Raw genomic sequence first — 25,585 nt, 5'->3', positions numbered from 1 at the left:
TGTTTATTGGAGCTCTTTAAAATATATTTGCAATGTATAAAACACTTTGATATATAGAAGCTCACATTCTAATAAGATTACATTAAGTATCCTAATAAGATCAAGCCTTGAAATTATGTTTTTCCGGATTTGAGTGATATAAATTAATTTTAGTTTAAACCAGTGTCAGTGTTCTTAGATGTTCGTTATAAATACTCTGTTTGCAGTTTATGTGGGGCTGCATTTAAATAAAAAAACTCAATTCTCCTATTAACACAAGAAGCATTTTCTCTTCCTCTCCTTCCGGTACAGCTACAGATTATCAAGGCAATGCTGTAATTATTAAACTCAACCAGTAAATTATATAGAGAACAACAGTGGCTGATCACTGAACTCTGCTGGCACTGGCCTTTCACTTCTCATTTAAGTCTAGCCTACTATATAAAATGAATTCATTATTGTCAATTTAGATCCCTTGTGGAGGCTAATCCACATCACAAAGCCATTCTACACAAAAGCGAATTCTCTTCAGGAAGACCTTACAAGTACATGCAATCTAAAATATGCAGGAAACTTGCAGTACAGACTAAACTAATTGTTACTTATAATAACAGGCTGACCAGGATGAAATGTTGGATTAGTTCAAAAAGAACCCCACAGTCGTAGTTGCTATGATTTCTTTTGGTTGATCCATTCTGCTTTTTATTTCATTGCTAATCCTGATTTCTCTGTGACCTATTGCACAGAAGTATGGCTCTAAAGGACTAACTCCATCTTTAGTTCTTGTGGTTTTCAGTGTTAAAATTTGGTGCATAAAGTCAGGGGAGAAGCTTGGCTAGTTTCAGCATCATGGTATTCTTCGTCTCCTTTAATGGTTTGGTTGGAGATATGTTTTGGACTCCTATAAATTGTCCTTCAGGTGGGCCACGCTGCGTAAAGAGATAAGCTGGTTTACGCCCAAGTACGCGTGTATATGTAACTAAATTATGTGGTTATATTCACCCTTCCAGGTACACCACCTGCTATATCAGACTGATACCTAAGATGATATTCAGGAACAGTGCATATTCCTTGCAGCTACGGCCAAGAGAGTTTGGGGTTTTTTTTAGTATATTAACATTTTAGTACACTAGCATTTCTATCAGTGTTTCTATCGGGTTTAATGATGCCTCAGCAAAAGAAAAAACAGTGCGTTTCACTGTCCATTTGGCATGAAGCAGTAGATATAGTGTAAAATTAATTCTGTACTTGAATGTCTACAGAGTGTCAGGCATGGATCTTGTCGAATTCTTTACTACTTTGTTTGCTTAAAGACTTTATCCTGAGCTATGGAGCAAGGATAGTAATGACCTTCAAACTCAATTTTCCAATATTTAATTTACACTGTAAGCTAGAAAACCCACTTCAATTTCTTGAATCCACCTGACTCATAATCAAGTAAACAATTTGTAGTAATTTTTTTTTATTATTTATTTCTTTTAAAAATTGTTTCTCTTACGGTGTTCAAAAAAGAGTTTAATTTGTATTTTTTCATTATAAGAGGCTAAGAATGTTAGCATTTGTGTCTCTATAAACATATTTAAAATTTCAGGGAAAGTTTAAATATTTATGAAACTATAAAAGGTAACTTAAAAATAATATGTTTGTCTTGGAAACTTGTGGCCAGAACTTCTCTGCACGCAAATTACTTTTGGGAAAAGAGAGAAGCATACTTACAGTCACTTTTAATATTTTTAATGTTTCTCACTTTTTACTTTGCAGATTATATAAAGCCTTCAAATATTAATATATATTCAAGATTAGGGATTTATAGGCTTCTTTCATTTACCATACGTTGCTTGTCCGTGAAATTTTCATGGTCTTCTGATTCTGCTGAACCACAGCTATTGTGCATGCAGGTAGAAAGCTGATGCTGCTGCTAACTTTTCATCACATAAATAAGTGAAACTCCTGGCCCAAAGATAGCAAAAGCCATTAATTTCTTTAAAAACAGCCTACAACTGGAAGGTGTATATGCTACAGGAAAAAATGCCTTTTTTTCTGATGGTTTCAATTTCATGGTTATTGATGTTCTGATATTGGAAGCATGCTGACTTTAAATATTTGTCTTTATTGCATATATTTATTTCTCTGAGGTCTGTAGCTTCTTCTTGAAACAAGATCAATATTTCACACAGATAGTATATCGGGCTATAATATATCTAAAAAAGTCATAGTGGTGGAATTATTTTGTCATTACATAATTTGGGAGGGATTGTTTTTGAGGAATCTATCTGGTTTATTTAAGTCATTTAACTGTTGATCTAGTATTTATGTAAAGAATTTAAATTTATTCATTACTTTACTTTCCAGAAGTGCATTGGACATGACAGTGCTCCCCTATCCTGTAATGAGGCTTTTGTGTGGTTTTGCATTGACTCTGTGGAAAAGACTTAATCCTTCTTCTGCCCTTTCTTACCTTCCAGTGTGGTACAGAGCCTTGCAAACGGAGACATTTCTATCAGAAAGCCATCAATAGAAAAGGTGGATATTCTTGAAACTAATGTTACCTTACTTTCTGTATTTCGACTGTTTCTTCAGTGCTTGTATATCAAGGCTAGTTATTCGAATACAGTGCATCTTCCTTTAAACATAGACAGATTTTTTTCCCGAAGTAGAATCTTAATCACTATCCCGCATGGAAAAAAAATTCAAGGGTTTCAAGGAATAGCTGTAGCAATTGCAGGAGAAGTGTATAAATTACCATCTCTTTTGGGTTTTTTCCCCCTCTCAGTACAACTCTTACTATAATTAGCCAGCATTTAACAGCAAGTGTTTGCTTTGGTTAAATTATTCAGAACATTTATTTTACTTGTCAAAGGTTAGATCAGGTTGTTGTTTGAACTGGTAATTAAATGCAGCCTAATACACTGTCATATTTATATGCACTATCAGCCCTGTTTCCTCCTTATTCTGTATAATTTTATAATGTTCAGGGTTGACATTTAGACTTCCAACTCAAATCCTGTTCTCTTGTAAAGAAAACTAAGATTTTACTTCTGTGTTTCAATGTACATGTGTACGCTTAAGAAATTAAGGATTAGGGTTGTTTGGAATGTCATGGCTACGGACTTCATTGTCATAAAATAAGTGAAGGCCCTTTGAATATTTTTATTTGCATATTTCAATAACTCATTACGCAGCATCTGGTGTGTATTAATTATTTTTCAGAGATGAAGGTAAGGTGTACAAATGCAGACCTCTCCTTTACTAATTGAATACTTACAAGTCACAGTAACATGCAGTATATTCAAATTACACTCCCAAATCTTTACCAGAAATACGCATAATAGTGAAATACAGAAAGGTTCTTAAAATAATTACATATTTGACTCAGATGAGCAAAAAAAAATTAAAAAGTCTCAAGGTCAGAACTTCTCACAAATCTAGAGCAGTGGCCCTTGTACATGTACATTGTAGCACGAAGGCTGGCTATCCAGCCTAATAAAATCAATGGGAGTTTTAGAGAAGCCAAAACTCAGTCTTCTGTAGTCTCTTATGACAAGTTCAGAAACTATTTTTCACACGCTTATATTACGCAGTTGTTTAATTGAATTATCATATATATATAATGTGTCCATTCCTTTTTATTTCAGCTATATGTTTATTTTCTGAGTCAAATTTGAAGAAAGACTAAATTACAGGCTTTTAAAAAAACTTTTATGCTTATAGGCCTCATACTGTCCAATGCCTATGAAAGGAGGAAAGTTGCTGTCCAGTTAGAGGAAAAAAAAAAAAAGGAATGAAAGTGGATCATCAACATTTCAGCAATTTTTTTTCCCTACCGTGTGTAGACAATTATTCCTGCCTCTTTCAGTGCATTTGTGTTGCCGCTTTCTCTTCATGCAACCAGTGTAGTGATATGTATACTTTTCAACCTACCTTATTTCTCAGCATTTCTAAGACGTTTTTGAGAAATCCTACCTACTGTACTTACTGTGTTGAAAGTGCAGTTTTGAAAGTCTCACAGTTCTGTCAAATCAGAACTACACTGATTCGTAGCCTTGTTAAGAAACAATTCAGACTTGATGGTAGTGAAATCCTAATTTATCCACTGTCGTGGTGATCCCCCAGACTGCGTTAGGTGGCTGCAAAAGCTAAGATAGGAATAAGGATGAAACATATAGACATTATCTTAAAAAGCAAAAATCCACACCTTAGTTCCTGCACATGTGACCTCAGAGTAGCAGAAATGATTTTGTTCTTTCACCTTTTCCACTCCATAACCCTATTTTATAATAAAACTGTCACGCGCCACCATGGGACACAAGGTAGAAAGATACAGTAAAAATAGAGTTAAAAGTGAAGTGTATTCTTGATTATAATTATAGCATTCCTAGTGTGACACTAAAGAAACTCGATGTATGGTGTTCAATTTGTTATTTTGCAGCTCGTTAAATTTTTATACTTCGTGGTTGTAGGAGGTAGCTAAAAACAAGAGAATATACTGTGCTCTTACAGAAATTATTTTGACCTCTGGGTAAAGTACATTTATTTGTGTATACATCATCTGAACTGTGAGCCGTTTTGATTGATGTGGTAGATTGCATGTGCATATGGCATCCAGAGGACCTAGGTTAGGGTAAAGTTCTGGGCTCTTTCATGATGGACTATCTAAATATAAACTAGAATGAAAATGACTAAATTGATTTTAAGTTGTACAGAAGTGCCATACGGGTGTAAGTCTTGGGTTGGATATGACAGACTATGCGTGCCTTTAATTCGTACAACTGGTCTTAAGTTAAATCATTGCTATATGAAAGTTTAAGAGGTATTCACAAATCGGTTTGCACCGACTGTTATTGATGAGAACGAAAACCAGTGTAGTTGTTTCAGAATGTATCTTTAAGACCTTTGATAGTACGAATCAGAAGAGGAGTTTTAACAGCATGGCACATAGCCATGAAAGTAGCCATTTGTAGAAAATAATAAGTTGAAAAGTTTAGCATGTAATGTTAGGCTGTGGATAAGGTCTAAAGCATTTTATCTGTGAACTGAGGAGTTTGGTGGTCAAATGGTACTTCAATCCTGAAAGAAACAACCCAACAAAACCAAAAACTCTGTTCTTTTCCTGCACATCTCCCATGATCATTCCTACTGGCTTTGAGAAAAAGAATGCAAACAGTTTTAGCTGAAATATTCCTTAGTCCTCTATGCTACCTTTTAAAAGCCAAACTGTGTATATGTTGCTGGAAGGTGGGACTCCTTCCTTCATCTGCTGTTTCTGACATCAGTGCTGTGAAACAGCTCCACTAAATACAGAGGCAATCTTGAATTTGAAAGAGGTGAGGAAATATTCTTTCTAGTGGCTGACTTCATATGGATATAGTATGTGACATTTTTTAGAAATTAATCTTTATGTTAAAAATACCGTGTTCAGTTATTTGAATGCATGAGGGGAGTCATACGTGAGGTTCTTTGGAAGAAAGCAAGCTGACTTGGAGTAGCATAGTGAAGGAGTGATTTTCTGTCTTTCTAAATCATTTCATTTCAATTCTCTCTTACGTTTTGGCTTTCCTTTCTGATAAAAGGTCAAAACCTCTAACCCAAAAATGAGGAATAATGTTAAAGTCATCTGGGTTCGTTGTGTTCAGTGGTTTGCTTATAACTGGCTGCTAAAACAGAACAGGATTTCCCTTTTTCTTCCGCAGTGAGGAACAAGAACTTGCCAGGCACAAGAGTTTGGATGAGTAGGCAGAGGATCCAGTGCCTGCCTGAAAAGTCCTTAAGCTTCAAGCCTTCCTGGCAACAGGTGGGATTGCAATATGTGTTTGACAGAGAATAGTCATCTCAGCTAGGCTATCTCGGTCTGTCACCTCTGCTTTGAAGAAAGATCTGTCCCCTTGGTCAACTTTTTCCTCCTTTTCCATCAGGAAGATAAGAACACCTGCTACTGCCATCTCATGTCTTCCTTTTAGAAGAAAAAGGAAGATGAATAATACATGATAGACCAAGATTTTGAAAGTAACTACTAATTTTAGGTGCTCCAAGAAGCACAGCCTTACTATTAAGTAAGAAAGAAAAGTGAGAACAGATCACGCCTATGTTCTATATGCTTGGTTTCTTTCCATTTACTTCTGGATCCAGTTCAAAATCCTCATCTCATTCTTCCTAATGCCTTAAGCGGTCCATAGACTGGCTACTGTTAGGTCACTTCATTAGCTGAACTAATACCAGAAATGCAACAACATAGCAAAAATAACATTTTTCTAGGCTTTTGCATATGACCACTTTAAAAATGAGATCATACAGAGTCTGCAGCAGGAAAAAAAATCTGAAAACTACCTTTTCACAAAATGATATTTCATGTGTTTGGAGAGAAAAATGGTAATAAAATTAGTCAGAAGGAAAAAAAAAAAAAAGAGTTGGAAAGAAGTATGTGAAAACAGCTATTTTCTCCAGGAGGATTCGGAATGTTAATGCTATCGTGATTTGTATGTTAAAAGTCATACTGGTCCGTCTAACACAGACAAGAAAACTGTCTGCAAAGGCTTTCTAAAAACAATAGGAAAAATTTAATCAAGGAGGTTTCTAACCACATCTTGTTTACATCTGTTATATTTTTTTTAATAAAATAGGCTTAAAAGCTTAGCCTCAAAGGTGTTGCAAGCTTTCTGTAAAGTATAATGACAGCTGTTGTTCCAGTACAATTCTTTGAATCTGTTCCCTGTTTTGTGGGAATTCTATTTACTTTTTGTTGGTTGCATACAATAAAACTTGGTATTCAGACAACACTGGATGATTCAGTCACGTCGTGGTGATTGGTGAATTAGGGAGAGCACTCAACTAAGCCTAACGTATTTAGGAGCCGTCGATCTATTGTATTACCTATTAAAAATCAAAAAGCTTTCGAGTCCTGCCTGTTCTTCTGCCCTCATTCCCCAGAGCAGAAGCACATACACAATTCTCAGGGCAACTGATCCCTTAGCCTACTACTTCTGGTCTTGTCTAAGATCTCACCCTGATACTTACATGTTTTCTGAGAATGTCACGCAAAACCGGGCTTTGCTTCTTGCCGCATAGTGTGTCCTGGCTCACTTCTAAAGGAAAATAAACCTACGACTTAGGGTAAAAAGAATAGAACTTGTTTGGGACAGATGTTTCTGGTAAGACAAATTTACTGGCAAACCAAAAAGCCCTTTTAACTCATAAATTGCAACTCACTTTTATTAATATTTCCCCCTTTACACAGTGTATTTTATCCTTATTTCTGAATTAATTTATGCTATGGATTCTTATTGTTACTGTAAATTTTAGGGTACATTTCTAAAGTTCTGCAGAATTAAATTTTTTTAATTATAGCCAGACTTTTGTTCCTCTGTAACTTTGCGAAGTACTGCTTTTCTACTTGCTGTTTAAGAGCTGCATGTATTTCAGGTTTTGAGGCAGTAGAGCCAGTGTGTGTTTGATGTACCACGCCACTTATGCTGGTGACTTCTGTGCCTGTGTTTTACATGCTCTGGCAAGGAGCAGGGACTGCCCAGAAAATATTTGAGGAGGAATAAGTGCCTCTAAGTAACAGTGCATTACAGAAATCATTATGCTACAGTGGCCTTGCCTGCCTAGCTTCTCTGAGTCTGAAGACTTCAGCAAGACCACTCGTTCCCTTGGTAGTTTGATGTACATGTACAGGAAAGCGTAGAACACTTCATCCAGCTGCTCAAGAATTTGAATGGAAAATACGGGAGTGGGAAGGGATAGGAGAATAAGTTGTAGCAGATAACACTGTATTAAGAGATCAAATTATTAAAGAAGGAAGAGTATTGCACCATAATTTTCACCCATTCATAATATTACTAACCTTGGCAGGAGTTAGTACTTAAGAGTTCCTGAACACCATAAATAAAAAAGATGCAGCAGGATGTGCTGAGCGGCAGAGTTCACTGTCTGCAAGAGGAAGAACCTGCCTTGTCATCTTTTTAGAACTGAATATGGTGTTACATTGCTACTAAAAAAAATAATAAAAAACTTAGTAAAATGTTACTCATGTCAGCAGTGATATCTTGGTATAAAGTGCTTTCATGCAGTCAACTACCCATTAAGGTTAGCAGGTTTCATCTATATACCCTGTGTTTCCAAGTCTTATGGGTTTCATTTGCTTCAGGTGTTTATTTTATTTTGTTTTATTTACATATTGCTGTTTGAAACTCACTACATCCTAGGTATGAATAAGCATTTTACAAAAATACTGAGCCCCTAGAGTAGCTCCTAAGCACCCTGCTTTTGTTACTCCTGCTATGGCAAGGCTGAAGAGAAGCAATGTGAGCAGGCAGTACGTGACACGAACAGAGTATGTCTGGAGACTGAGCATTTGGGTGTGAGAGGGAGCTTTCATGGGAAGCTTCAGCATAGTTTTTACCAGGGGTAGCCCTACTCAGAAGATTTTTCCTCTGAGTATGGCTTTTAGACATACTCAAGTGAGCCACCACTCCCATGGGCAGAAGCAATGGGAAATCCTTGCAATTTGCATTCGTTGCACTGCAGCTGAATTAGATTTCAGGCAGCACCTCGTCTTTGCTTTCCTCTTGCACTGGCTTTTCCTCTGCGACTGTGCTCATTTGAATTCACACATAAGGTTCATGTAGGTGAACATGGCTTATGGTTCTTCACATTATATAGAAACTTCGTTGTAAGATACGAAACAAATTCTGTCTCTCTCTGCTCCTTTGAAAGTGCCGATGAAATTGTCCTTTTTGCTTACCAAACAGGGCTTACCCCAATTTTCTTTGTACCTCAGCATGAGATCGTGCTGCTTTAGCATCTGCATATCTAGAAGAGAAATACTTGATGTTAATCCTCTGTGCATGCATGAACATGCTGGTGTTTCTATAAAAATTCTTGTCAACCCCCGTAGGAAACTGTTTTCTAAAAATAGTGAAAGAATAAAGGCTGAATCCTAGATTAATTGCTTACTACTTTAAAGCTGTGATATCCCCGAAACTTATTTCATTGAATACACTTTTAGTGTCTAAGCTAGTTACTATCATTTTGGGTAAGGCTGCAGGCTAAGCTGCCATTTTTTCCAGTTCACTGTTTTGATGATTTCTTTCAGTCTTGACATTCTTTGGCCCTTTGAGTTACATATGTATTACTAAAACATAAAGTGTGTAGCATAGCATCGTGCCTGTGTGTTCCTGAAAGTAAAACTCTTAAATACTTAAAAGCAGTCATTTCCATACCATCAACAGCAGTAAACTACTTTCATCTCTTAACTATCTTTGGAAGGAGAAAGCTTTAATTTAAATTATGTTGAAGTGTTTTGTAACCAGGTAGATAAAATATGTTCTAAAATAAAATAAACAAGGGATTTCTTTCATTTAATGGATTTCCAATTGTTTGAATTGTTTTAATGTGAATAGGGTTTTCAGTGCTTTTAGATTACTGTAAGAAAAGGGAGTGACTTCGTAGTTGAATGATGTCAAGATTTGAAATTTTACTGCATTTTTCCTTTCCTTCCCTCTCATCTTCCTTTCGCTAAAGTAAAACAGTCAGTTTCTTTCAGTCTTACACCATAGGTTATAGTTTCTAGGCTCTTCCTTGGTCTTGTTGCTCTCCTCTGGACTGCAGCAGCTGGTTGTTGTCCTTCTGTGCTATCCATCTAAAGATGGATACACTGTTGGCGCACAGGCCTTACCAGCATCAGATGATGGGAGAAGATGTACACATCTCATTTTTATCGACTTGTTTTGGCCATTTTGAAGTAATATGATATTGCTGACTCACTTTAAAATTATCATCCACTTGCCCATATCTTTTCCATCACAACTGCTTCATAACTGGTTGCTCTCATCTTGCATTTTTGTAGTTGATTATTCGTAGTGCAAGGTCTTAACAGGTCCCGGTTAAAACTTACTCTTTTGGCAGGATAGCTTCAACCCAGATGAGTTGAGTGACCTGGTTCCGTGTAGATGCTAGTGCCAGTAGTGGGAAAGTGTAACAGGGAGAACAATGATCTGTGAGGAGAAGGATGGGACTACCTCCTTTGACAGCAGTATCAATTAAGTCAAAACTACTGCATGAAATTACCTTAAACTCCTTTGCATGCGATGATTTAAAAAGAACTGATTTACCTAGTTCTCTAACCTTTTCTTTCTCCGAGATAACCGATGTGTTGTTTAAACGGTGCTGTATGTGTTAACCATCTGATTTGTAACTGAATCTTGGCAAAGAGTGAAGCAGAAAACAGTTAACCCCCCATGTCATCCTTGATAACTCGCCCTCTCCTTTAAAGAGCAGATCAAATCTTTTCATTGTTCTCTTCTACCTGCTGGTGTGTGCATATGTGTATCGTTATGTGGTACATAATGTTCTCTTCTTGTTCCTGGTGTTCCTTGTTAATTGCACCTTACTCGTTCTTTGCCTTTCTGATTTTACCCTATAACTTTGTGCTTATTTATACGTAACCTGCTCTATATGACCTAATTTTTACTTAGCATGTTTCCTCCTTACGCCTTGGTTCATTTAAGTGTGCCAAGTTCATGTCATTGCATTTTCTGTCCTTCCTCTGCGTCAGGATAGTCTACATATAATATAAGAGAGCTTTCTTTAAGAGTTGGCCAGCTTACCTGAATTCCTCCTTCTGATTTTGTTTCTTGCCTAAAAATTGAAACTTGCATTGTTAAAATCTTGTTTGTTTTATTATAATGGCTTTTTGCCTCCTTCCTTTCCTAAAAATCATGAACTTTGTCCTACTAAGACCACCTTCATTTGAACTTTACGTCTTTCTGTTTCGAGCTGGTTTGTATTTGTGGCGTAGAATCCAGCTCAGTTTAATCCAGTAACCTACCTGTCTGCTTTTTCTTTCTTCTAGTAGATTCCTTTTCCTGTGTATGTCTTCTATGAGTATTGTAGTTTTCTCTCTCACCGTCTTTTATTATCTCAATTTTCAATCTTCTCCTACACTCGTGATTTCAGAGTAAGTGCAGGTAACCTCTGTTTACGAGGCAGCACTCTCACTCTTGACTGACATATTCTTTCTGACTAAATAATAGTCCTCTATTACTATTCTAGTAATATGATTTATTTCATCAAACCTTACTTCTTTTTCCAGTTAAGTTGTAACTTTTATCATAAGTGAGGATGACCAGTTCCTCTTCTTTATTCCTTATATTACCACTGATAGTAAACTGACTGCTACTTTGTTAGAAGATTGGGCTACTGCCTTCTCTTTACCCTTCAAGGATTGTTTTATAAATAATTGCATCACCCATAGCTGTAGCCACTGTCAGGAACACTGTTATTTGTACATGCTTGTGAGGTTTAGTCCCTTAAATTCTGCCATATAAAACTCCTCAAAAGGCCAACAAACCTCTTTTCAGAGATGCTGTTCCAATGACATCGCTACCACAGTGGCAGCTCTGTTCCATAGATCAGCACTGCCTCCAGAGAAACCAAACCCTGCCATGCCACCGCCCCTTCACCTCTGTGAGCAACCTTTCTCTATTTGAGTCTTCAGTTGAAAATAAGTCTGGTAAAACCACGGCAATATAAGAGTTTCTCATCTGCTGCTAAACAGATAGATCCTGGGGGTCAGAGAAGTGTTCAGGGCAGGGGCCTGCTTAGCTGTTGACTTTGGATCTTTTTTGGTTTTGCTGGCATTTCTTGTTTGAAATCAATGTTAGACCAACGTAGTGTTCTCTTAGCAGCCTCATTGTGTAGCTGTCACATAAAGCCTGCCTCAGTTTTGTGTTGATGGTGTGGGTTTGGGTTTTTTTTTTTAGGAAATTCAAACTGCAAAATTGAGACTGGCTTTGGCTATTGTGTCGGGGTTTTTGTTGGGTTTTTTTTGTTTGTTTGAGATGAGACCATACTGTAACTGTAGTGTTGGGAATTTAAGATGGTTGGTGCTGTTTGTACTTCCGTTGTCACCACTTTCAATGCAGAAGAGAGAAATTGTTTCACCATAAATGCCAGATGTCACTGTTCATAGCATTAGACCTTGGGAACCATTGTTGACTGGGTTGGTAGGGGGCTATCAGTATAGAATATAGCAGTCAACGCTTCATAAGGATTTCCATCCTCTCTGCTTTATTCAAGTTTTTCTTCCCTAGTCAAACGTGCGTATCTTACAGAATCATGTAACCTCAAGAAAACTTTAAGCTAGGAACTGCATGAACTAGTTCCCTGCTTGGAACAAATAAGTGGAAGATTTCCTATCTTCCAAATTAACAAAATATAGTGTGTTTACTTATGATAGTTTTGTGTTTGTTTTATGGGTTTTTTTTTAAAAGAACTTCTAGCAAAAAAAAGTTTTTAACTATCATATGAATTACCAAGAGAATACATTGTCATGGTCCCAGGCTTATTTGTGGTGTTTCTTATCCCTGACATTTTAATTCACTACTGAATTTATACTTTGCATGTTTAAGTACTGGTAAGACATGAAAGTTGTAGGGTTAAATCTGTAGACAGTGCTTTAGAGCTCCTATGATAATTGTTCTTAGGTATGTATTCCTTTACTGTGGCTCTTGAGACAACTATTTAATAGACAACATTTGAATAATACAAATGTGCGGTTGGTAAAAATGGATTAGGGTTTCAGGGTGGTACCAATGGGTGATATTTAATATTGAATGACATGTATTAAGACAAATGCTTTTATATATAATTTATTTGGCATTGTAAATGCATTTATCTTGTGAGATACAGACCCCCTGTTGCCACATGAAGTATTCTGAAAAGGTTTGGAGTAAATAAATAATAAAACCACTTTGATATACAATCTAACAATATTAAATATTAAGACTTTCACATGATTGATTTTAATACTTAATTAACTTATTTAAAGTCCAATGTAACTCTGTTTTTGTATTAAAGATCAGACAGGCAGAAGTTAAAATGCAGGAAATGTTATTAAATGGGACAAAATTAATTGCATTTCATGATCATCAGACTCACTGGCTGTTAACCTGTCCATCAGTGGCATGATCTTGTTTGTTTTGTTCCGGACCCCGGCTGATGTTAATGTTAATCTGCTCTACCATGTCAGTCCATTTTTATGTTTGCATCATTCTATTTTAATGATACATAATCTGATACATTTTATAAAAGAAAACAGACTTGCATTATGCTATCCAAAGTTTGTCAAATTGTGCACTTTTCTTCTGAGTTAGTAAGTGTTCCTCCTAAGGCGTGTTTCTTCAGTGGGTGGTGGCAGCCCATGGAAGTCGATGAGTAGAAACCTTAGGTAGTTTTAAACTATTTGGAGGGAATGTTGTTTGGGTTTGGTGGGTTTTCGTTGGGAATTTTTTTGGGGGGAGGCACTTGAACTGGTATCTTCTGTATTTAAATGGAGGTGGTGGTAGTAAAGGGCTCAAGTGATGGAGAGCGGAAGAGCTCAGAGCTTTGAGATAAGTGGTCCGTGTGGCCTAAGGAAAAATCACTCCCAGAGCAAAGAATAAAGCACTGAACATTAAAGGTAGGAACAAAATTTTCAAAAATGCCTATTAATGAGTGTCTTAGTAAAAAGTATCCAGCTTGAAACATACAAAATGGTCCTCATTTTCCAAAGTTCATGCTCAGGACTGTCTCCTGCTCAGCCCTCTATTCAGAGAAAGGATGACTTTCTTTTTTTTCTTTCCTAGTTCAGGAGGAATAATTTAAAGCCCAGGAGATTTGGCCAATGACAGAAAACCTAGGTTCTGGAACCATTTCTAGATTATTTGCAAGTCATCTGTACTTCATTGCTTTAAATAAACATAATGCACGTTTATTCTTCTAATACTTAATTCCTTATCTACTTTACAATGTTTTCACATTCTGGAGAATCCTCACTTCTGTGTGCTAACATGCTTGATTACTTCATAAGCTGCAAACGAGGGGCAGAATTGTGAACCCTCATAACATGATGCTGTCAAACTCAACAAAACATGCATAAGACCATTACCACATCAGACATTTGCTTTTAGTCAGGTCGTTTTAATCAATTTGACTTCACAGGGCAGCTAATTTATCACTTAGCTAAACAAGTATTTCCTCTACTTGTCATCAATTTAAGTAATTAAAATGGTAAACTTTGCTATATGGCATGAAATAAAGGCCCAAAGATAATTTGGAGAAGGTGGTTGATACAGTCTAATAGAATGAATGCAAAGTATTATTTAAATACTTTGGTACGCTTCAGTAGTTTTCAGAAATGTCATATTCCAGTAGCTTTGCTGGTACTGATACAAACTGATTTTTATTTTTAGCATATCCAAGATTAAACACATTGTTCAGCTTCTTCCTCAAAGTTAGTGGGTTCTCTTTTTCCTTTCTTTAAACATAAAATGTTTTCCTTCTTTTGCTGATTGTTCTGGGGTAAGAGGATGTCATGGAGCAAGAGTGGGGCAAGTGCTGCAATTCGTGCAGTTGTTCTGCCCTGGTCCTAAGTACCTCCTCAAGCCCGCAGTTCCTCTCCTTTCATTTCACCACTGGGGGACGGAAAGAGAGGGGACAGGGATGTTGTAAAAGCTCAAATCGCCTAATTCTTTTTCACCTACTTAGTTAAAATATCCTTTGTGAGACTGATTATATTTTCTAATTTTGCCCAAACAATATGAATACTCTTCACATCTTAAACAGTAATTTTGATATGTTTTGCTGTGTTTTGCAGTTTGAATAAACTATTTCAAAAAGTTTATATAAACACTGATGATTAAGGGAAACATTTTAGATGAGGTGTTTATAGGGTTTTTTTAATTGAAATAATTTAGTATCTATTTTTGAAACAATGCTTGTTATCCATGAATGGCTCCTCTGAAGACTGAATATTTGTATTCAGTATCTGTTGCAAGTGAAGAGGTAAATGAATGTCTTTTGACTTGAAATAAGGTACAGTATTCATGTTCAACTGTGCTGTGTTTTGTTTGTGAAGTTCTGATTTTAAATGTATCACAATTTTTGAGGTTACGGTAGTCTTGCCACTTGTTCTTGTGGTCGTGAATTGTCTCACTGCTAAAAGAACTCTATAAACTTTGTTTTTATTTTTAACTTCTCATCTTCTAACTGAACATTCATTGTAGTCAGTTTATTATGTGAATATTTATTATGAACTTATTACAGATGACCGCTGTTTTGTACTGTTCTGGTTATAGTGATAAACTTTTATTTTTGTGTAATACATGCTTTTTGACGTGTTTTGCCCTACTGTGGTTCATATGTAACTGGTGCTTCATTAGCAGTTCAGCTAATGGTAGGAGCATATTTCACTTAGACTTTTGTCTTTGTCTTTTATTTCTAGCTAGATGGACATGATTTATGCATATTAATGGACAATGAAGTATGGCTGAATTGAGGCTGTTGCCACCAACAGTCTGGTGAAGAAGTTTGAAATATGAATGTTTTAAATATTATTTTTTTAAGTATTCCAAACTCACTGGCTTGTATACAGGAAAAATGGGAATATTGGTGAAGGCATGACTGTGTGAGAAAGACTAATGTATGGCAAGAGGTGGTAGAAATAATACCATCTATTAGAACTGCTAATACAGAAGGCAAAAATTTGTAAACTCTCAGGTGCACAAATCTCCTTATGTCTAAAAAAGAAGCAACAGAGTTCAAAGCTAAGTACTCACCGAGAACAAGAAAAGTTCTCTGAATTTGAATGGGCGTGTTAAATGTGTGAATTTGAATGGGTGTGTTAAGTCAGACCATAAAATGCAACAGGCAGTTGGTCCCTGCTGTGTAGAAAGAGGTTGTTAGTAAGGTGGATATTAGTAAATATTAGTAAAATTTTTCCTAATGGAAACAGGTAGTTATTTTATCACCTATGGAATATGGAGGAGGTCACGAGGAGAGAAGATGATGTGCTATAAGCTAGTATCTCCACAAAGTCCTTATCCAGTGGAGTTTTGTGTTGGAGTCCATAAGCCTGCCTTTCGAGGGATTTTTGGTGGCCTCCATTGAGAACCTGGGCTGGCGGGTTATAGAAGTACTGACAAGCTGCCTTTACTGTTGCCAAAAAGCAGACTGGATTCACTCCACATGCATTGGTCGGTGAGGAGCAGACCTGTGATGGTGTCCTCAGTGGAGGCATGGCAAAGCAGCTGAGCCCTGTGCCAGGGCCATGCCACAACAGCACTTCCCGACGGTGCATGAAGGCTCCCCTGCTTAAGTACCGAAGGAGAGTAGCCAGATTAGGAGTTTATCTGCCTGTCTTTTCCTTGGGCTCATGGGTGGATTAGTGTCTCTTTTCATTCCCCTAACTAGATAAATGTTTCATGTGCTGCCTTAATTATTTTTTCATGTATATTAAAGAATAGTTTAATTCCCAGTGCTGGGAAGGGTAGCTGATCTTCAGGTTTTTTAGATGTCATGGTTTAACCCCAGCCAGCAACCAGGACCACACAGCTGCTCGCTCACAACCCCCAGTTGGGATGCAGGAGAGAATCAGAAGGGTAAAGGTGAGAGAACGCTTGGGTTGAAATAGGGACAGTGTAATAGATAGAGCAAAAGCCGCAGACACAAGCAAAGCAAAACAAGGAATTCATTCACCGCTTCCCATCAGCGGGCAGGTGTTCACCTATCTCTAGGGGAAGCAGGACTCATCACACGTAATGGGTACCTGGGGAGACAAACACCATCACTCTGAACATCCCCTCTTTCCTTCTTCTTCCCCCAGCTTTATATACTAAGCATGACGTCATATGGCATGGAATATCCCTTGGGCCAGTTGGGGTCAGCTCTCCTGGCTGTGTCCCCTCCCAACTTCTTGTGCCTTCCCAGCGTGCTCACGGGTGGGGTGGTGAGAGGAGCAGAAAAGGCCTTGAGAGCTTAGCAACAACTAAAACCACCAGTGCTCTATCAACACCAATTCTCATCCCAAATCCAAAACATAACACTACACCAGCTGCTAGTAAGAAAGTTGACTCCATCCCAGCTGAAACCATTCCATTGGCCCTTCATCTTTGGAGGAAAAAAAAGGTAGGAATAAATAAAAGACTCACTTTTAGCTTTGACTGAGGTGTTAGGGTTTAACTAGATAACCAGCATCGAGTCTTGTGATCTAATAATTGAATTTCAGATTTTTATAACATTTTATTGTTTCACGTTGAGAATGTTTTAAATGGTGTCTTATTTAATATGAACAATATGTTATAGGCCATTACAAATCAACCACAAACCTGTAAAGAATTAATCTGTCTCAGAGAAAGATCCCAAGTGTAATCATAATTGTTTAATTTGCTCTTTGTTAGAAGAGCTGAAAAGAACTTAAGTATAAAACTGTAAAGAAAATTGCTTGGACTAAGGAGTGACAAGACTAATAGGTAGTGATATTTTTTTGAACACTAATCAAATGTATTCGTAAACAAACACAAGTAACTGATTAAATCACTGTGTGAGTATCAAAAGTAAATCTATTCAGCTGTTTAAAACTGTTCTAACCGTCTGCAAAGCAAATTATGGCTCTTATATGTTGTAAAGGCATGGCATTTGGGAAGCATTTAAGAAAAAAAGAGAACATGGATACAGAACAGAAGAATATAGAACAAACTTGCTAGAGCTAATTTCATACTGGGTTGTTGATAGAAGACGATGTAAGTCTGAAGCATAGCGTGTCTTAACTAAATGGTGGCTGCTAAGACTACAAAGGCTGATAAGGTCTGTTTGTACCTGGTTCTCAGTTTCAAAGGCACACAGGTTGTGTCTTGGTCAGATCATGTAGCAGTGTCTGAAGGAGCATAAAAATAAAAAGTTAAACTCTGGCAGCACAGTTTGAAATAAGCTTGTAATTTTTGTGAAGGCAAAGTCAACAGATCAGTAGAAAGATAATTACAATGATACAGCAAAGAGAACAAGAGCAGCAACTAGAATTCCAGTAGGAGAAAATTAGAAACATCTCTTTCTGCAAAATTGTTTATTGTGTTTTGTTGGGGGTTTTCTGAAAGTAAATTCTTTCAAGTTTTTCATTTATTTATCCAAGATATCAGGTGGTTATAAACATCTCTCTATATTACGTAGCCATAAGACTGTAGGTAAACACTGAAATGTTGTTTAAGTTGCTAGCAAGTTTATAAATGCTTTTCTCCAAATTACCATGCATGCATTTTTCATTATTATGGTTTATAAATTACATAGGAAACTCATTATTTGTACTTGCATTCATAATAAATTTTGTTGAGCTAGTACAAAGAGTTGTTCAAGGCAATTCTGTATTTAGGGGTGTGTTTTATCGTATGATTGTATGACGGTAATACTTTGACATAAAGGTGTTCCACTGCAAAAGCAGCCAGCCCTTCCTTCCGTCAGTTCCTGGCTCCTTGTTCCCAAGAGCTTCAGATGTTCTTTTCTAGCTAAAAAGTAGTGAGAGACGATGGTGGGGTTGTTTCAGCACTACACCAACACAGGTGCCGGGGCAAATAAATGACAAAACCCTCAGGGAATACAGCTGAGAGAGCATCCTTTTGGAAACAGTCTGTGTGCCTTGGTTCGAAGGAAATGCCTAACAATGGCTCGTCTAGCTTTGTTTATTATTTAGTATAATTTTTTTTCACATAACTTAGTAGGAAAATGAAGCAGATGAATAGCGCACAAAACTAGAAAGGTCTTAAGAATTCCAGTCCCCCTATTGACAGTAAACCAAAGGTATAAAGCATATGTGGTCAATGCCGTGCCTCGTAAGAACCAAAGGAAAAGCATAATTAAAGTGATTTCCAAATCAATAATATACCAGTCCTGAAGGTGTAGGTGCATCCCTCTCTGTGTTTGTCCTTGTATGTGTCTTTTTAGGTATAATTTTCTTGGAGTTAGAAAGTTATGGTACTTGTAAACTAAGCAGTTACAGTAAGTGATATTTAAAACTCACCTGGCAGTCATAGGTAGCTACTTAGTGTGCTTGGGCAAATCAAACCCTTTGGCTGGCATAGTACTTCTGTGTTGCAAGTTAATAAATTAGTGTACAGTGACCAAAAGACAGCCATGACAAATGTACTCTTGCGCTGTTAAGGCACTGGAACAGTCGTTTTTCCTTCTTACTGCGCTGACCATAACACCATCTGCTTTTCACCCTTTTATTGGCATCCTCTTATTCATTGCAGCCTGTATTAGCTTCCAACACTCCTCACATGAACTTCTAACACAGTTGTACACTTATGTGATAGTGATGTGAATGCCATTCAGCAGCCTGTGATGATGAACCCGCGTCACCTACTTCTGGGGTTTCAGTTTTGTGCTTTCTCCCCTTTTTTCTCCCCTTTTGCCCTTCATTTTTGGAAGAACTTCTTTGTTCTGAAAGAACTTGTAAATACTCACTAGGTAGCTTATTGTGTTTCTTCAAATGCTTCCTTAACACCAGCTTTCTGGAAAGCTAATACAAATCTTGATAAAACCAAAATCAGCCATCAAACTGGTCAGTATAATCTCATTCTCTCTTTTCGCATGTGTTTACATCCCTCTCTGTGTTATCTTGTACTTGACCTATGATTTCTGAAAAAAATAGTGGTTAAAAGGAAGTTTTTCTAGGATAAGAGGTCCTGAGTCCAGAAGAGTGATGATGACGGGTCTCACCTCAGCTTTGCTCTATAACCCTCATCGTCCCCAAGGGCTAGCATCAGTTCTCCCTGGAATCAGACTAAAAGATGAACTGGGGAAGCTAGAAAAAGGAAGGAAAAAGGCTCCTGCCCCACTTTACAGTCTGTGGAAACTTGGACTTTTACTTGCAGTGTGATAGTTGGAGGTACTATAATGATTCTTTTGGACTCCAAATAATAAAACATTTGAATGGAAACACTGTTGTTCTGCTATTAGGCATCTAATGGTGATATTATGCCTGGAAAATAAGGAAGGGTTTTAAGCGTTTTTGCTATTGACTTGTGTGATTGAAAAATAGTTTAAGAAACACTGAAGTGTTTGTTTCTCTGTTTCTTTTCCTCCAGATAAATACCCTTCTGTTGGAATTTACTATTGCCAGTATGTATCATTCTGTGTCTGAAACCAGTCACCCTTTGCAAACAGAGGAACAAGAAATAGGCATCGATCCCTTGCAGAGTTACTTGAACAAGCCAGGGGAAGGTGAGTTTTGTATTTCTGTACTTTTTTGAGTTTCTACCTAGAAACCTTATGTAAGTGTGTCACGATAACGGTACCTGTCATAATTTGTTTAATTCTCTCAATGAAGTTGAACAGGGCAACTCAAAGAACATTTCATAGAGTGTGGGTAGAACACTCTGACACTAATGAAAACCACAAAAAGTCAACTTTCAATTACAGACAGAAACATTAGCCAAACGTTTAATGCGCTGTCATCCTTTTTTAATCATAAACCAAACACTGACTTCAGCATAAGAATATTGAAATGCAGCATGGCTTTGTGTTACTTTCTCAAGCATGGGTTTTTACACTGCTTTGGTCTTAGGGATTTTTTCTGTTTTGTTTTTTTTTAAATTCTACAATAAAGTTCAGTATCTTATTTTGGATGAGATTATGCAAATAAAAAGGCTGATTTTCCTTTTTTTTTTTTGTTTGACTCAGCACCTATATTTTTATTTGAAAAAAAACCAACAGCCTCAAAGTTGAGATAGAATGAACCAGCTGTAAAGGCAGAAATTACTATGTAACCTAAAGTAAATTAATTAAATGCAGTATTTGGAAGACTCTAATGAACAGTGAGAACAAACTGCTTGCATAATGCAATGCATGTCTGTGTTGCTTGTCTTTTCTACTTATTTGCTAGTAGTGACAGTATAGTTAGTTCGAAGAAAGTGATAAGCTTAACGAGAAAGCTCGTCCTTGTCATGAAAACATTCCTCAAGTACTCAGTTATACACAGTGGCACCTTAACTACCTGTAATTTTCCAGTCATTGAGCACATGTACCAGGAGGGCAAAATAAAAAATTTATTTTAAATTACAGAGTTGAAACAACTTTGTCACATTTCCTAAGTCCCTCACCCAGATCAACTGCTCTGTGTGGGTGTATCTGTCTATAAATCTTCAGTTTACTAGCGCTTATTAAAAAAGCTATGTCAAGTTTTGCTTAGTCAGGTTTATTACTTCAGTTTATAAGAAGCTGATGTTTTGCTTTAGAATATATTGGTAAAATTTCATTGTCCCTTTGAGCTATTTTTTTTTTTCATTTTTTCTTCGTTTGTTTATAAAGCTTTTTCAATGTTAGAAAATGAGAATGAACATCTAGGGGGAAGTATTTTAAAACCTGACGATTAAATGAAATAGCTTTTCTAGGTCAGTGTTCCTCCTCTATTACATTTGACATCTTAACAATATGGAGCCATTTTAGTTTGATAAACTAAGTGCATTTTTGTACATATTTTTAGAAACTTGAAAATAATCCTTTGCAATAACCTAAAATAATAACCATTTTCCAGAGGAAATATAGCTTGCTTCTAGTCTACCCCAATCAAGAAAAAGATAAGCAGCAGCATCTGATTTTTTTCCTTAGAAAAATACTGGTAATTCTGTCAACTGTTTTAAGAAAAAAACAAGATTTTTACCCTGTTAAAAAAACATTGTAAATTAATTTTACCCTTTATGGTGCCCAGAAGCAATTAGTTACCTTGACTGAAAAGGTTTCTCATTTTTATCCCAACCTTAACATTTCTATGACATACAAAGTTATTAGTATTGAATTGATGTTTAAAAGTGCCATTAATTCATTTACCCCAAATGTTCATTAACAATGTAAATGTATGCTGATGTTCTATGAGACAAGGAAGTGACTAATGACTCTTCGCACTAACAACACTTAAAATGAATAGAAACTTTAGATAGCTAATCTTGAAGTAATCAAGACCCTCATTCAGCTTGGCATCTCTGTATGCTCTAAAACAGCTGTCAACTGTTAAAAATATATACACAACACACACATACGCACATGCGAAGATAAAGATATGTAAATACATGGTTCCCCAAGTCATAAAGGTTACCAACTATGGTACATTTTTTACGTTCTATCTATGTAAATATTTTATATAAAGCATCCATTTCATCTTCATAGGTTCTTTTACTGTGAAACACATACTGCATTTTAATTTGAAACTTCATGTATCCAAAATAAGTCTTTGAAGTTTTGATATTTAATTTTAAATAAAGAGTATGCTTAGATGGTGTTAGGTCTTTGCGCATCAAAGTATTCAGTCTTTCCTGTCCATACAGTCAGTCCGTCGTTGGTTTCACAAAAGTACTTCAAGACAAGGTTTTTCAACTTGGCCTCAAGTTTCAGGCATGATACAGAATTAACTTGGTGAAAATCTGTATTGTGAAGTCTTCTGTATCATGTATCATAGAAACGCGGAGGAGAGGTGGTCCGTCAGTCGGAGGTGTCCTATGCAATATTGTGGAATATCAGGACATCTGAATTGTTTTTTGAAGCTGTGCTGAATGCTTAAAGTATTACGTTGGAGGCAAAGTGATAGAAGTCTTCACTGAGATAGGGTAATAAAATAAAGCACGCCACTGATAAGGATGCCGAAAATAAATATTGAATCAAAGAGCTAGTCAGATTTGTTGTACAATACATTAAGTATTGTATTTTTAGTATGTGTGATTGATACCAAAACTTGATGGAGAACCAGGAGATGTCATGTCCAGCTGGAGTTTTGAAATTCTCTCACAAGGCATTTTCATAAAATGAAACAAATCTCAGAAATACATGGATTGCTGTTAAGTTTAGCTCGTTGGAAAACTGCATGCATAGACTACTTTTTGTTCATTTACTGTCAGCTTGGAAGGATATATTGGATGGGATTCCAGAAATATGTTGATTGAGTCTAGTAGTACTCAGTTCTTCTATTAAAATCTCAGTGGAGGTATAGACAGAAAATATGGTTTATTTGGTACGGGGCTGTTAGCGCAATGGAGGGCAGACATACAATTCAAAGTATTCTTGAGATTTTGGAGAAGTGGCCTGAGAAGAATAAGACATGGTTCGCTAGGAGCAGCTGCGAGGTTTAATGTTGCAAATGCTAGGCAGGAGACAATTACCTAGCTGAACAAATAGAAGTACAGCGTTACAGATGAGGTAGATGTCATTTGGAGAAAGATCTGGGCGTTCATAGCACTCCAAATTGTGTAACTGAGGAATTTTGAATCTTGAGTTATGATGAGTCATGACTATGTGCTTGTTTGCAAGTTTAAAAAAATTCAGGATAGCCTGTTAACTAATTGACATTCAAGATCTTTTTTATATCCCTTTGAAATATTCCAAAAACCCAGATTAAATAGTATTTCAGTCTTTTTCTGATGGATGATTTGGCCTACGTTATTTTCCTTCTGTCTGATTTTTTTTCAAGATAGAAAAATGTGCACTGCATGTATGTGCTCTTATATAGCTTTTTTTAAATAACATTTTTAGTAGTTGATAAGAAATTTGTGGTAGGGATTCTCACTTTTGAATTTTGGTAATTCAAATGGAAGATTTTAGTTCTTTTAAGAAATTTTAATTTTGGATTATATCCTTTGGATCTGGTTGTATTTTAACTTACATTCATGTATATACATGTGCATTGTTATGTTTGCTTTTGACTATGGTAAGTTGATGGTATCTTTCTACATTTCCTGTTCTAAAATTCTTCATTATGCAGTTTGTTTTAATCTAACAATATTTTTGGGCGATTCCCTCTGAAATAAGGATCTTTATCAGAGAAACCGTTGAATCTTATGGTTTTTTGTCTCCGGCAGAGCCTTTATAAACCCTGAATATATGAAGAGAAATTTCAGAAACTTTATTCTTCCACCTTCTCACTGTGTATTGCATTTGACAAACTATTTTGTTCATTTCCAAATGCTTAAGGTTTATATTACATTGAAATGAGGTAACTAGGTTAACTGTTTCTGAGCTGACGTAAATTCTTATTCTAAGTTATAGTGTTCACCACATTCTGACACAAGTTTTGAAGAGCATAGGAGGTAGTATTCCCATTTCATTGATGTGATGAGAAAGTTGATCCTCTAAGGACAGGCTGGAACAATGCATTTAATACTCTTCAATTTAATTTGCTCAATATCACAATTAATACAATTAAGGTCATTTGAAATGAAACTATTAACGAATTGGGTAATTTACTTTAACAATGTCAGTGTGTTCTCACAATTACATTTGCTTTAATTAGGGTACAAGCTATTATTTAATAGCATACTTCACATAGAAAAATGTAATGTGTTCTTTGTTCTTAATGGAAGAAAAGGGGAAACATTTAATGGGCCTGAGTGTTTTGGATTTGGAGTTTGGGGGAATATATTTCTTGTCTAAAGGCTGTAGTTGGTGGTGAGGACAGAGAAGGCTGACCTAGCTGGAAGGACAAAGATAACTACTGGACTGTGTGACTGAAATTAATCCAGCTGAGATAGATAGTTATTTGTCTATCATACTTACCATTGCACCCCTCTTGGTTCTCAAGGCTGACATGAAAAACTATAAGAGATGGGAGGAGAACATTAATGTTTCCATTTTGACCATATTCTGTGTGTTTCCCTTGCTCCTCTTTGGAGAATTTTGCTGTTCTGGTATTAACCTCAAAACCTCGATCACTAGAAGGTGTTATCATATAGAACTATAGAACTGTACCGTATGTTGAGTTTGAGATACCTGGTTTATATCAATGTTATACAGAAAATATGTAGAAAGCAGAAGGGAATGAAATAGTAAGTACTCACCTTCTGTGGACCTAAAGGACCCACTTGCTATCAAATAATTTCGCCAGATCTTAAGTGTAAATCGCATGGGACTGTTTTGGTCCTGAGTACATCCGTTTACATTCATTCTGGGGCTAAGTGAATTTTTGCTGTCAGAAAATTACATTATTTTCTAATGAGTCAGTAGCTATTCAGTGTTACAGTTTGGGATTTTTTTTACCCTTAAGCCCCCTCAGTCAGGGCAACAACGCTACTGCAGATTGTCCTGCGTGGCCTTTATCCATCTCCATTTTTAGAGATCATATCTGTGATTACATTTAAAAGAAATAACCATAGAGGTCTACACTTCTCTGTGTGAGAAGTATATTCCTAGGTAAAAGCAACTGAGAGTGCAAATACAATGAGTTCCTGAAGCCTTATTACTTTCATATCAAAGATTTTTCAATGTGTGTTGTATGACGTCATGTGTGTCATGTAATGTGTGTTCTTTCATCTTCTCTGTAGGGAGGGACATGTACATGAAGTATAGCGTTGTGGTTTTAAGAGTCCTTTTAAATATGCATGCTACTTTGTGTTTTCATTAAAAAGACAAGATTGGAACAGAGAACCTCTTTGCATTATACTGGGAGCAGGAGATGCTGAGGGTTGTCATTGTTCTTAATGCCTTTGGGATTTCATGCTGGGGTTTGCACCAGGCCCTGAGAATGCCCTGTGTCCTTCCTTGGTGAGTGTAGCCCTTCAGGCAGAAAGCTTCAGCGTGCCCCACCGGCACAGCTGTTGCTGATGGTCCTCCTTCAAAACCCTCGTGCTTCCCCTTCGGTGTTGGGCTTTTCCATTAAAGGCACAGGTATGATAGAGGAGAAAGGAGCTGTCTTCAGTCTGGTTCGCTTCCTATTGGATGAATAAAAGCAAGAACGGTTTTTACATCTTCAAACACCATATGCTGACATAACAAGCATTTTAATATTCATTTATTAATAATAACTACTGTTTAGCTTGCT

General features: G+C 36.6%; 1 protein-coding gene across 7 annotated transcripts in view; it reads left to right on the top strand.

The window, feature by feature from the left end:
• The window catches only part of TBC1D5 (TBC1 domain family member 5), a 320,349-nt gene that overhangs the window by 108,650 nt on the left and 186,114 nt on the right, over positions 1–25,585 (top strand). For all 7 annotated transcript variants that reach the window (XM_074574990.1, XM_074574989.1, XM_074574987.1 and 4 more), the window contains one exon: positions 19,872–20,007. In XM_074574990.1, the coding sequence (XP_074431091.1) occupies positions 19,908–20,007 (100 nt within the window). In that variant the 5' untranslated portion in view covers positions 19,872–19,907. The remainder of the gene's footprint in view (positions 1–19,871; positions 20,008–25,585) is intronic.

Source organism: Larus michahellis, chromosome 2 (assembly GCF_964199755.1).
Source record: "Larus michahellis chromosome 2, bLarMic1.1, whole genome shotgun sequence".
Classification (NCBI taxonomy): domain Eukaryota; kingdom Metazoa; phylum Chordata; class Aves; order Charadriiformes; family Laridae; genus Larus; species Larus michahellis.
This window is presented reverse-complemented; position numbering and strand designations above follow the sequence as displayed.